This window comes from Aedes aegypti, chromosome 2, assembly GCF_002204515.2.
Source record: "Aedes aegypti strain LVP_AGWG chromosome 2, AaegL5.0 Primary Assembly, whole genome shotgun sequence".
Taxonomy (NCBI): Eukaryota; Metazoa; Arthropoda; class Insecta; order Diptera; family Culicidae; genus Aedes; species Aedes aegypti.
The window spans coordinates 154,250,405-154,264,763 of record NC_035108.1 but is presented as its reverse complement, the minus strand read 5'-3'; the positions used below and the strand labels follow the sequence as shown (position 1 = coordinate 154,264,763).

The following is a 14,359-nucleotide window of genomic DNA, read 5'->3' as shown; positions in this document are numbered from 1 at the left end:
TGTTGGTATAAAAAAAGAGCTGATGCAGCAAAAACACAAGCAAGTGATAAACAACAATGAAGAACAGTTAGAACAATGAAGTATAAAATGAACACCATCAACAAAGGTTGTGTAAATGTGTTTTCAAAAAAGTGTTCAAAAAGTTACCGAAATCTCACGGAAAGTAATATTGTCATATGAGTTGAACTAGGATTTGCAGATGAAAATCAGCTTAATAAACAATTTAAAATTTGCGATTGGTGTCGTTTACAATTGGCCTAAAGAACAACATTATCAAGCAGTGATGACTTATCAAGTAGTGAAGAGGAAGATGTTTGCATAGAAGAGGAAACAATAGAAGCATCAGCAACTTCAATACAGTTAGCAACTTCAATACAGTCAACGGATTCCAATATGAATATTCCTAGTCAGGAGTCATTGCAAGCAACGTCAGTAACTTCAATAGAATCAACGAACTCCAACTTGAATGTTTCTAGTAAGGAGACATTAGAAGCAACGTCAGCAACATCGATTGAGACAACGGATTCCAACGTCCCTGAATACATCCAAAAAGAGAATATCGAAATTTTCAATGAGTCAATATCAAGTATACTCGTAGCGCCGTTCGACAAGACAAAAAAATAAGTTCTACTAAATATGTCACGAAAAAATATCACGAGTTAGTCAACAGCATTAGACAAAACATCTTTGCGCTAAATAAGGAAGCTAAATTGGATGAAAATAGAACCGGCGAATTCTATGAAATAATTGAGCAGCTCAAAGAAAAGTTTACAAGTGAAGGGACGACAAGGGCAGAACAATTTCAACTCTTAACTGTATTGCCTAAATCATGGACAGCCGAGACAATTAAAAACACATTTGATACAACTTCATACACGGCAACGGAAGCAAAACAATTACTTAACGAAAGCGGTGTGCATTCTACTATTGGTCCGAGTGCAACCACTGGACTGGATGAAAATATCAAGCACGCGGTTATGCAATTTTAAGAGGATGATGAAACCAGTCGAGCAATGCCTGGTCAGCGTGATTGTGTAACAATTAGGAAGGACGGAAAACGCCAAGCTGTTCAGAAAAGGCTCATGACTACCACATTGCGAGAGGAATATAACCGATTCCAGGAATTGAATACTGAAATACAAAACGGATTTTCATCCTTTGCTAAACTTTGCGGAAGACACCAAACCGATCAGACAAATAGTTTCTGAGTTTTAATTTTTTGAAAATTGTTAAGGCTTTTTTTCTTAGGCCCTTCGCAAAAGTAACTCTAGGGTAAAAATGGCGAACCGATGATGCAAATAGGCATTTTTGGGTATAAAGAAAGCATATGCCAAATTTCAGCCAAATCAAAAAATCCAAAAGTAAACCGACATTCGAATTCAAATGGAACCGCTCGCATAGCAAATGAAATTGTAATATTTATCTAAATGTTCATCTGTTATGTATTTATGAGCATATTACTCGACGTAATTATTTTGATTTTCAATTCCGCCATAAATTCCTCATCGGACTTCTTTCCTGGTGAACTTTCCATGATCTACAAAGAATGGTGTTTGTCTGTCATGTGTTGGATTAAGAACGAGTCAGTAAAAAGGAGAAACATCCAAGAGATATGCCCTAAAATTCCATGGGAAGTACCTGCCTACTTGGAGAAATTTACGAAAAAAAAGTTTTTTTTCTTGTCTTTTGGAAGACTATTGATGTTTTGGAGTCATCTTTATATTTTTTTTTGGCAATTTCTCATCGTAATAGCCTGTTTTTCATCCCGCCAATCTGTTATGATACGGCCTACTTTCCTGCACTGAATTATACAGTGCGGTAATAGTCGTTACGCAACTGAAACCAGTGCTGTAATGATTTATTACGCAACGTTTTCTTATTATGCAAATGTTTTCGCATCATGAACCATTACACAACGATTTTTTAGAAATTGTAAACTAATGGTGAATGCTTTCCGATATAATTTCTGATACCCTCAAGTGATCTTCCACGAAATTTCAAAAAATTTTGTACTCAACTCGTTGCAGAGCTCGATTTTTACAGCACTCATCGTAATTATCCAGCTCGGAAAGCCTCGTTGATAAATGTACGACTCGTGCTGTAAAAATCTTCATTCTGCATCTTATTGCGTAAACTACTATTTTACATTGTTTGGAAAGAAAATCACAAAAACTTTAGAGAAGTTCATGGAAGTTTTTTAGCAAGAATTCTTAGCACATCTAAAAACAGCTTTTTACATTCGAATTACCTCTGAATTGACAATGTCGTCCATGTCAGGCTCTATTACGCACCCATTATTCAACCAATTTCTGAATCTGAACCGACATCGTTCATTACGCCCACTTCTCTCCATCCGAAATAATTAATCATGCATAACGTCGCATGCAACATGTAGGTAATTAAGTTAATGTGATACCTATACTAAAGCGGTGAGCAACATATCACACCCAACATGCAAGCAATGTTCGTGCCAAATACATACACGAATTCTATCAAATTCATCTTTCTCACTCTCTTCGACACTGTAGCAGGACAAGAAAACCTCAGCGGCTCCATCAAATTCAATTGCCGGAGCGATTTGTTGTGATCATTATCATGATCTGTGCTACTAACTGCTATTATATGACCTCCGACAAGTTTTTCCCTCCACGTACGTATCGCTAACACGTTTTCCCGTTTTTTTTTTCTTTCTACTTGCAGGAAGTCGGAAGTATAATTGGCAAAAAAGGAGAAATTGTCAAACGATTCAGGGAAGAGGTAAGTTTTCCTTTTTGCAACAACACGAATCGACGACGACGACGACAACTACAACGACTGACTCACGTACAACGGGCTCAACCGACACGGAATCTCACTTTCTCCTGGCTGAGCTTCCATGACATCTCCCATTCTATTTGCCAAGTTGTGTATCGTTTTCGTTCTGTTTTTTTCTTGCCTTGCAATCATGTTTTGTTTGGAAAACTTCCTTTTCTCGGAAAAAGTTCCTCATCCTAAACCACCGTCAGTATCATCTCCCAAGGAACCATCCTCCGACCTGGACCCGGATTTGTACCATCACCGAGTTCCCATGGAGATGTTTACAGTTAGATAAACTACAAGTTGCCTTCACCGGTGGCGATATGTCACACAGCGGTCCAGGTTCTTAGAAGCTGGCATAAATCCCATTTCCAAACGTGTTTTTGCTTGAAAAGCAAAGTCAAACATTCATCTCCATTAGTGTATTGTAAATTTATGAGAAACAGTATCTTGGTAAAAAAAATTCTACGAAAACAAAAAATGGAATCTATGCCCAAAATGTCGTCTGCAATCCTATAAAAGTTCTACAAAACTTGTCATGTTCATAACTACAATAATAATCGACTACAGAAGAATCCTTTTGACGAAGTTGGCCAAAACATTCGTTAAAAAATAAATGAGAGCCTCATGAAAAACAGAAATTTTGTAAAAATCGGGACTATGCCCAAAATAGGGTCTGCAACCCAGAGACATGTTTGCACAACACTTGTCATGATCATAATTTGTAAAATATCAGGAAGGCGCAATTTTTTGCCATGGTTTCTTAAATCTGAACCTCTGTGCGTCTGTCGTCATGGCAAAGTGATGGCAGCAGACAGGCATGTCATCCCAGGAAAAACACCCGTATCGCTCGATTCCCACGTTCTGGAATTTTTTCTTAGGCACATTCCTTACCTCTGCCACGCAAAATCTATCTACCACCGTCTGAACAGTGTCAGTTTCTATGATGATCCCGACATAAATTGAGCGAGTACCCTGATGTGTACCATGAAATGCTTCCGATACAGATCGATGTGTCGTTTTTCTTTTTTATCCTTAATAGTGTGCGAGAGTACACCACAATGGAAGTATCGATACGGTTAACGGGAAGTAAACGATAGCTTATTGCGGAACACTCATCACCTGGTGGGAGATTAGAGTTCTGTCTGGTATTAATCGCAGCCATCCGTTATTTTTCAACGGTTTTTTCATAGGGTATCGGAAAATAACAGATCAATTATTATTTTTTAAGAACCTTCCTCTTCGAAATTGAATTTCTACACAGAAAAAAATCTTAAATTTACATTGCACGTAAACTTTTATGATTGTCATTTAAGACGGATTGTAACTGAATATTCAACGATAAATAATGTAAACTGCCTCATTGCATTCAGAAATGCTTGAAATCTTACGTGGACATGAAATATTTCATGATCTTGCATCCAATATTTGCCAATATTGCATGCTTTCTTGCATCTTGAAAATGAAATTGCAAACGAGATTGCTCGGCTTACACTATTATACGCTGAACAATCTGTCAAAAATATTGCACATGGATGGATCCACGGCTTGATCATTCCATGTGCATTATTTATGATTTATTTTTCAGCGTAAAATCATGTAAACCGAGCAGTTTTGCTTGCAACATTCTTTGAAATAAGTTATGCGATTAGCACATGAAATCTTATATATTTGGAATCGACTGAAAGATCAGAATAAAATTATATTTGAAAACAAAGGTTAGTAACCACTGGTTTGGTTAGTAACTTGGTTTCGAAATGCGTTCTTTTGATGTGGTTACAGGTCGGAATGTTATGCAATTGAATGTTCAAGAAAAGATGATTAATCATTTATACTTAAAAGATTTTAATCTCTACCCTCGTTCAAATCGCGTTTTTACGGTTCAACAATGCCAACATTAGACATAACATTGTGGAACATTTGTTTGTCTCAAGCTAAGCTTTTTTTTCTTAATTTAGAGTTACTGAATACATTACCGTTTTCAAAAACAACATAGCACGTCTAGTTTTTGAGGTTTCGGTCAACTTGCATGCAAGTTTATCAGCTTGTATGGTGAGTAATATGCTAAATTTACCGCATAATTCAAACTTTATGCGTTAAAGATCAATTATAAATATAGTTCATAATACTTCCGATGCTGAAAAGTTTTGGTATTTGAAAATGTATTGTAATTTAATCGTTTGATTTTGACCCCTACATGAAACATTAAATCTTATTCTTCACGCTAAGTGAATAAGATCACTGAAAAGTTTGACATATCATACACGCATAGAAATAGATTGTACGGTCAACAAAAACTGTTTGTCATCTCAGAGCTAGCAAACATTTTTATTGCATTCAACTCGAAATGTTTGTTGGTTCTACAATCATGATTGTTGTCACTCAGTTTGACATGTTCGTCAATCCAACAATAATTTTTGTCATGTTGACTATCTTGTATATTAAAACAGATAATGCTAAGGTAAGTTTTGTTTGAATTCCATTTCGAAAGGTGTTCTTCATTTTAAAATAATAAAACATTCGTTCTAGTATTCAAATAAGATATATTTATATGTGAAATCACGAATAAACTTTATTATTTCTTGCATAAAATCATTTCCATTTCCATGCATGTTAAATCATGTTCTTGTGGACGCTTATTTTGTTGGCTATCATGTTCGATTGACAGTATGTTGTATATGGCACCATTGCATAGGTAATAAAATCGCTGGAATAATTGGACTTATTCTTTGTGTGTGTTTCACTTCTGAGAGCAGCATCAGATTCAGTCACCCTAAATTTACTAGAGACACATACACAGAAAGAAAAATCCATGTAAATTTCAGCGTAAAATCATGCACATGAAGGGAATGCCAGAAATGTCGCAAATTTACACGTCACATCGTGTAAAATTACAATAACATCATGTAGGTTTCCACTATACATCGTGTAATCTAGCATGGGCTCTAACCGATTACGCGACAATTGGCATAAATTTACATGATGTTGATGTGATTTTACACGATGTGTCAAGTAAATTTCCTACAAATCTGGCATTCCCTTTATGTGCACGATTTTACGCTGAAATTTACATGGATTTTTCTTTCTGTGTAGTTTGATCGCAGAATGGTTCACTCACGAATCATCAAAAAGAGACGACTCTCGAAAATGAGTGAACAAAACAAAACATAAGAGTCACGATTCACTAGCACCGAAATTTTTCGAAGGTCAGCTTAGATATTTACCTGGAATATTAATATTGAGAAAGACATATAGCACTCAAGTATATCAGATATGTATGAATAATTTAAGTAGCTTCATAAAATTAGTTTTAATATTATATTTCTCGTTTCTTAAACAAAATACTTCGATCAAAGGAGTCAATTCACTCTTGTGAGTGAGCCAACGATTCACTCACAATATTTGACTATTCCGCCCATCTCTACTGTGTAAGGAATTGTAATAAAATTTCTAATGAATTAGGCTTTGTTATACATGATGGCCCTTGAGCCTTTGAATAAACAAACAAGGTTATTTTTAAATCAGTTTTTGTTTTTTTAACAGTATTCTTATAAAAAACATACACAATGTGTATTAGAATGCGATGACGGACTGATTTAGTCAAGAGTTTGTTAACTCAAGCTTACCTTGGAGAACTGAACCAATTTGAAAATTAGTTTTCAAACGATAATGATAGATTCTAATGGACTTTTAACCTTAACAGAAAATAAAAAGAGAGATAAAAATTTCGCTTCGATTTTATGTCCACTGAATCGAGGTATACCTGTATATCAATCAATATTAAGAATATTTTGCACTGATGGCTGTGAATATGGTAAAGACTGCATCAATTTTACTCTCATTGTTTCTCATTGTAGACACTGCCTCGTCTTTCAAGCGAAATTGTTTGCTCCCGTGTGAGAAGTGCAATCGCAACTTCAATAGCAGACTTAATATACTTCTATTCAGATATTCATGCTGCTTTTTTTTTCTTTATTATTTCTTTAGATTATTTGACTTATGAGTTAGCTCGCATGAATTCAATGGCTCTGAGTCAGCCATTCCAGGTTTAGAGTACTGGGAGAAGATGAAATTTTACAGCGTCAAAGCAGCACAAACAATATTGCAATTGCTATGAGTCATGCCGTCAAACAAAATTGTATAGTCATTTTACTAGGACGAACCGCATTCAAATTTATTACTGAAATCTTTTCGAATTATGTACAGTCGCCTCTCGATACCGAAGGGACTATCGAGATAGGGAGAGATCGAAACAAAGAAAAAATTAGTTACCTTCGATATTGGTCATATCGACATACGGAGAAGAAATTGAGAACAAAAAATCAACAGAAACACATCGAGATATGGAGATATCGAGATTAGGAGGATATCGAGCTATGGAGAGAGACAACTGAAGGGATATATGAAATCATCGACATAGGGAGAGATATCGAAATGTAGAACATCGAGATGTAGAGAGTCGACTGTATATAAATTAGTGCCAACTATAAAAAACGCTTTCGAATGCTACAAACGTTACATTTTCAAATGTTTCAAACGTAACATTTTAAAAACCTTTCCGCTAATTGGGCTATCTCTAATGAAAATAACATTTGCTGCTTCAAAACTGACCTACATCTGCACAAAGTCCAAACAACCCTCGGATCTGACCATTACGCGTCCGCTCCATACTCACCTAGCACAAACAAAATCCACAACAAATTGACACAAATAACTCGAAGATGGTGAAATGTTTGGAAACCAAATGTGTGACTATTTAAAGCCCAACATTTTCGGCTGACAACAGCGCCAAACCATTTGCAGATAGCTAACCGCAACTTGCGGTCCGCAAGAAAAGGTGATGCTGGTCTCGTTCTGGTCAAACCAGCAAACGCAAGGTGCGTGCAATTAAGGGTGATGAACGATTGCTACCGTGGTTGTTGAGCCAACCGGTGTGATATATTGCGTAACATAAATCTCCATACACGACCAGCACGGGTGTCGGTCAGGAGGTGTGAGACTTGCTCGGACATCTGTTTGTAATACCATGAAGCGTTGTGTAGGTCTTTATTTTATTTTCACTTTGGGAAAAATAAACACTGCGTTGCCGTCAGGGTTATTGGGCTTCGAAGAGAGCATGGAGGAAAAATTGAAAACAAAAACATAATTTTCATTTTATTTGCAAAAATAATCAAAAAAAATTCTCCCGAACTTTCACAAGCTTTTAAACCATTTGTAAGAATAAATTTTTAACGCTCTTTTTGATTTATTGTCGATAAACAAAGCATAAAGGAGTTTCACTAACACGTTTGACATATTCTTGAGACTTCTTCTGCTTCTTCTTCTTCTTCTTATTTTTCTTCTTCTTGGAATTACGTCCACATTGGGACAGAGCTTGCTTCTCAGCTTAGTGTTCAATGAACACTTCCACAGCTATTAACTGAGAGCTTGCATTGTCAAAGTTGCCATTTTCGCATTCGTAAATCGTGCGGCAAGGACGATGATATTTTATGCCCAGGGAAGACAAGGAAATTTCAATTACGAAAAGATCCAGAACCGACCCCGAACTCTAACCACTCGGCTAAGGATTCTTGAGACTATTGCTTATTAAATGGAACGAAGTGGAGTGTATAGATGCAATGGATTTAAAGGTATCATTCTTTGAATTCTACAAGTTGAGTTCGTCACAGTCCTTAAACCTTTTAAGTTTTCCATAGAAAAAAAACTGCACCTTTCATCGTTTGATGTTATTTCACGCAACTTCATCCAAATTGATCCATATGTACCACAGATTCATTCATTTTTTTTATTGTTACATTTTTCAACGATGTCCATAAATATGAGTTCTTTTTCCCTCTTTCGCGGAAGTTAAACGGTTTGGAAAATATTTGCCTGGCGATTGTTGATGTTTTAATTATCCTTCAGTAAACGTTGCTTTTGTAAGCCTGTTTTCCCATCAATTTTCATGCACCACCGTGTCGAGTGAGAGTGCGGAGGGCGAATTCCCACCCACTTGGAAAACGGGTTTACTTTCCAAATTGGCCCGCTGCGTGCTGTCCGTGGACCATTATTGAAAGAACACACGCCCATTGTATGTCGGGTCGCTTTGGAGGTTCTTGCTTGAATACTTTCAATACTTTTAATGTTTTTCCATCGACCCATTGATCCGATCGTAGAACGTATTCTATCAAAAGCGACATCGGTCCGGTTGATGGGGATGATGATGATGATGGTATCGATGGAGATGATGGGCACTATCGGTGTTTGGTTACGTGCCGAGCATTAAACAGGTTGAGTTCGGATGGATGGATGGCTGGATGGTTGGAGTCCAGGGCGCTGAACAATGTTTACACTGAACTTAACACGGCGCGAATCACGGCAGTAAAGTGCTAGGCAGTGATTTTATCGGAACGATAGGATGTCATGTAGAACGGTGCTGACAACAGATGATAAATACAATTCTGTTAACAGCTCGTTGATGGATGTGCCGTTGAGCATGGTGTCGTTTCGAAATGCCCAAATTTAATCTTGATATTCTGCTTGGGTTGAGCGCATTCTGATGTTCATGGTCTTTTATTATGCTATTTGGTTGGAGCAATACGCTTTTGGAAGTACGACTCTATTGTATGTGTTTAGAGATCTTATTTGACTTAACAAGCGGGTTGAAAGCGACACTACAACAGATTTTTAAAGTTATCCAAAACTATCTACATCTTATCAACGATGTAATTCCCTCTAAATCCCTTGTGGAAGTACAAGAAGAAAGATTTCCAAACACCGACCCATTATCATAATTGAATCTTCACGTCTCAAAGTTGGTTGGCTAGACGTAGACATCTAGTTTCGAAGCTTCTCCATCACCTGTATCGCACAGTCAGTCAAACTAACGTATAACAACATCCTTTGTGTGAGACAGTGAAAATCACTCCGGACCCGGGATCACCGAGAACCAAACACTGGCTGGGGTTGGAAATATTACGAAACCACTAATTAGCAGGCAGGAAAAAGTTGCTCCTTTCTGAGCCGCAGCAGACTACGAACGAACTCATCGTTTCGCAAAACTGACTTCCATTTTTGCGCGCCATCCGATTCTTGGAAGTAGACGTTCTTGTCGGTGTCAAGCAGATTTCTGAATCTGATTCTGGCGTTGAACCCTTAACGTCTCAATCGCGTGACGGCACCATGAAAAGCGACGACGACGACGACAGCTTCACAGTGAGAGACTACTACTTGGGAAGAAGAAGAAACATGTAAAAGAACATTTATCGAAATATTAATTTTCATTAGCAAAGCTTTCCTCTGAATGATCTTCACTTCCAGAAAATGAGCAAGTGCGCATCGTATGGGGTAACCGACACGAGTGTGTACACGACCGCAAATAGGTATGCTGGTTAATATTATGCAATGGTTTCGGGTTATTCGGCCGAATGCCGTTTAACCGGAATTGAAAACAATTGTGAAGTACAGTCATAGCATTTTTCTTAAAGAAGAACACTAATGAGCTTATTAATAGTATATCAATGGTGAATTACCTCGATATACTATTAATAAGCTCATTAGTGTTAGTTTAAGGTACAGTCAGTGCTGAAAAGAACATGCTAAATGTAAACAATTATTAACTTCTCTACTAGCGGTAGTAGCTGCCAGCAGACGAATTCCATGTCGAATCGGTCAGCCACAGCACTCGACTATCTTCGATTTGCAGTAAATCTTGCACATGTTTTTGGTATGATAGAATAAGTGTTTTCCATAGAAAAATCAATCATTTTGACTCTAGAATAACTTATGAAAATGGTCTACACATTTTTGCATGCAACTTATTCGAAAAATTTTAACTCCGAAACTGTTGATTTTAGAGAAAAATGTTCTATGAAGAAGTTGTAGTAAACCGTTGGCTTACAAGAAAGAAATATACACTGAAAAAATATTTTATTTATTTTCATTGATAAATCAAAAATAAAACCTAAATTTAAATTACACAAAAACTCCATTATAAATATTTTTTAAATTATCACCATAGAATCTTGATAGTAAACAGATGTTTGGGACAAAGTTTCATGATGGAGAAATTTTTAATAAAAAAGTTTTTCTAAAAACAACTTTTGGTAGACTTTCAAAATTTATTTTATTTGATACAATAAAAATCTTGAAATGATTCTGGACCATAATGATTACATGAATAATTTTTCTAGAAGTAGCCATATTCGAATTATATCGAGTTTAATGCAAAAAATATTATGCAAATATAAAAATAGGCCATTTTCATTGGTAATTTGCGATTCTCCATCAATAATAATACGTTTTCGAGAGTAAAGACCTTATTTCTTTCCACTTACTAATTTTCCTTGATGGAGAATCGCAAATAACTAATGAAAATGGCCTATTTTAATATTTAAATTATATTTTTGGGATTAATTCGGAAATGGCTCGTTCTAGAGAAATTCTCCATATAATCATTATGGTTCAGTATAATTTCAAGATTCTTATTGTATCATCAGAACGTATTGATTTTGACCAAAATTTAAAATTTTGAAAATCGGCTAAAAGTTGTTCTTAGAAAAAAAAAATTATAAAAATTTCTCCATCGTGAAACTTTGTCCCAAATATCTGTTTACTATCAAGATTGGTAAAAATTTTAAAAATATTAAAAATGTTTTTTTTTTGTAATTTAAAATTTAAGTTTTATTTTTGATTTTTCAATGAAAATAAATAAAATATTTTTTTAGTGTATATTTTTTTCATGTTGGCCAAACGGTGTACTACAACTTCTTCATAGAACATTTTTCTCTAAAATCAACAATTTCGGAGTTGAAATTTTTCGAATCAGTTGCATGCAAAAATGTAAAGGCCATTTTCTAAAGTTATTCTTGAGTCGAAATGATCAATTTTTCTATGGAAAACACTTATTCTATCATACTAAAAACATGTGCAAAATTTAATACAAATCGAAGACTATCAAGCACGATTTTTATTTTTTTCGACTCATTCTGGATAGAATTCGTCAACAGAGGTTTTCGCATTGCATTTGTAGTTAGCTTTTGACAGTAACTGAAATGATTTACGATTTTTTGGCCTTCTGTAGGATCGGTTTACGTCGATCCTCGAATCGTACTATATAAATTACTTAATATTTCAAACAATCACAAATTTTTACTTCCAATAAATATGAAAAATAGTTTTTTCTTTACAGCTTATGATCAAATGGAGTAAAAATCACTTATGAAAATTTAAGCAATTGAAATGCAAATAATCGTTATATCAGTATAACTTTATTAAAGAAACGCCGATGTTTAAAAGAAGATATGATTCCCAATTAAAATAAATACTAAATTAAATTAAATAAGTGCACTGGTAAGCACAAGTGGCTGTTATAGTGATTATAAACCTTTCGAGTGTATTGCAATAGAAGTCTGGTGAACATATTTGGTCAAAAAATAAAATTTTTGAGTGCATTCAAAATTTGTTTTACATATTTCAAAAACTACAAAAAGCCCTTTTTTTGCCTGTAAATCAAAAAACAATAACCATTTTTTCGACTTCCACGCTCACCGACAAAAGATCCAAAGTAAGTTTAAAGCTGTTTTTTTCTTTCAGATCTGGCGAATATTGATGTTGTATTTGTATTTTTGTCATTGATTGTGTTTTAGTTTGTAACTTGTAATAATTGTTAAACTAGAATAAGTATCAACTATTCCATGAAAAACCGATATAGTGGGTCACCGAGTTCCGTCAAAATTTGCTATTTTGTTCCTTATCCGAACTAAGGATACACGTGTTTTTGAAGTTTTTGATTTGGGTGACCATTTCCGAAATAGTGTGACCAGAAAAATCGCGAGATTTCCGTTTTTTCGTGTTTTGAAAGCCCCGGGATAAAAGGGTTTATTGTTGTTCTCACTTGAAAGTTCAGAAAATTTTACGTTTACTGTCAAATTTTCAGCGATGTATGTGCTTTAGTTTTTGAGATATATTTTTTTGAAAATAAAAAATCGGTCATTTTTTATCGGCGTACACTATAGGTCTCGGCGCACTAGATTTTTTTTATTAAAAAAAAAATCATAACTTTCGAAAAGCTCAACCGATTTTTAATCTTATTTTATGGAATGACAGCTTAAAATTTCAACTTTTCAGAGTAACGTAAACCAAACAATTTTTTTTTACATAAAAATATGAAAAAAAAAACTAATTTTTTATATGTTTTCATGTAATTTTTTTTCAGAGTTTTATATTTTTTTCTTAAAAGTTGAAATCTTTAGCTTCCATTTGGTCCAATAAAATTGAAAATCGGTCAAACGGTTTAAAAGTAATGATATTTTACAAAAATAAAAATTTTGCAAAGTCGCGATTTTTCTGGTCACCCTATTTTGGAAATGGTCACCCTAATCAAAAAATCCAAAAAGACGTGTATCCTTATTTCGTATAAGAAACAAAATAGTAAATTTTCAAGGGAATCGGTAACCCACTAGATCGGTTTTTCATGGAATGGCTGTATACAATGTATGGATGGGCAAAACGGCTCAATTTAGTGAACGGATCCGATCCGAATCACTCATTTTATTGTACCGAATCTTTTGAACGGTTCCTCAGCGGCTCGCAAAGGACGAGCGAACTGAACCAAGCGAGCAGAAAAAGAGCGGTTCATTCCCTGTTGCGCGACATGCTTCGTACCTTTCAAATCTTTCGCTCTCTTATTATTCGTACATTCTTCCCCATGAACTCGGCCGATCCGAACCAAAATGTGCTTTGCTACGAGGGCACCTTTCCTCTCTATCTTTCATCTGCCTTTATGCAAGTGGGATGGGCAAAATAATTATTATGTTGTGTATACCGAGAGTGCGGAGCTCTAGCAAACTGTCTTTTACTTGTGTGCCGTGGCGCGCAAAGCGTGTCAAGCGTTATAATAAAGCTGTTAAAACAGGGTTTCTCAACCGGTGGTCCGCGGACCCCCAGGGGGCCGTGAAGACCTTTCAGGGGGTCCTCGAAGCCATTGTAAATGTGTATTTTTTAATTATTGATAAATAAAAACAAGAAATCTCTACATCGTTTGTTTTGCATAAAGCATAAGTAGCGGGGTTTATATTTTTATACTTCAAATATTAAAAAATGGACTTGTTCAATTTCTATGTATACAATGCCATGATTTTTCTCAAGTGTGAAAACGTTCCTAGAGGTATCCATAGAAAAATCGTGACTTAGTTATGGCTGAATCATAAGCAGATTTTTTTTTTCCAGCTTCCAGCAAGCCCCCTGAAAATTTCTTAGCGAACTGAAGAGTTGATTTTTTTATGTTTCTAAATAATTAAACCAATCTTCTCGAATTTGTTAGCATAATTTTAGTAGGTTTTTGACTTCTATCTGCCGTAGTGATTCTATAATTTTTTTTGCAGAGATTCTTAAGGTGATTATAGAACGAAGCCACACCTCAAATTTTCAAAAGCACTAGAATTGAGAACCAAACAAAGCTCTGCGTTGAAAATTTATCGAATTGGTCACCACCAGTAAGCAAGCAATTTGATTGATTTTCAACGCGAACTGTTGTCAGATTCTCCAGTCTTGTGCTTTTGAAAATTCAAAGTTTGGCTTCGTT

General features: G+C 35.4%; 1 protein-coding gene across 21 annotated transcripts in view; it reads left to right on the top strand.

Annotated features, from left to right (window-relative positions):
• Nucleotides 1-14,359, top strand: part of LOC5569595 (poly(rC)-binding protein 3) — a 441,652-nt gene that overhangs the window by 264,987 nt on the left and 162,306 nt on the right. For all 21 annotated transcript variants that reach the window (XM_021842853.1, XM_021842849.1, XM_021842852.1 and 18 more), the window contains one exon: nt 2,701-2,757. In XM_021842853.1, the coding sequence (XP_021698545.1) occupies nt 2,701-2,757 (57 nt within the window). The remainder of the gene's footprint in view (nt 1-2,700; nt 2,758-14,359) is intronic.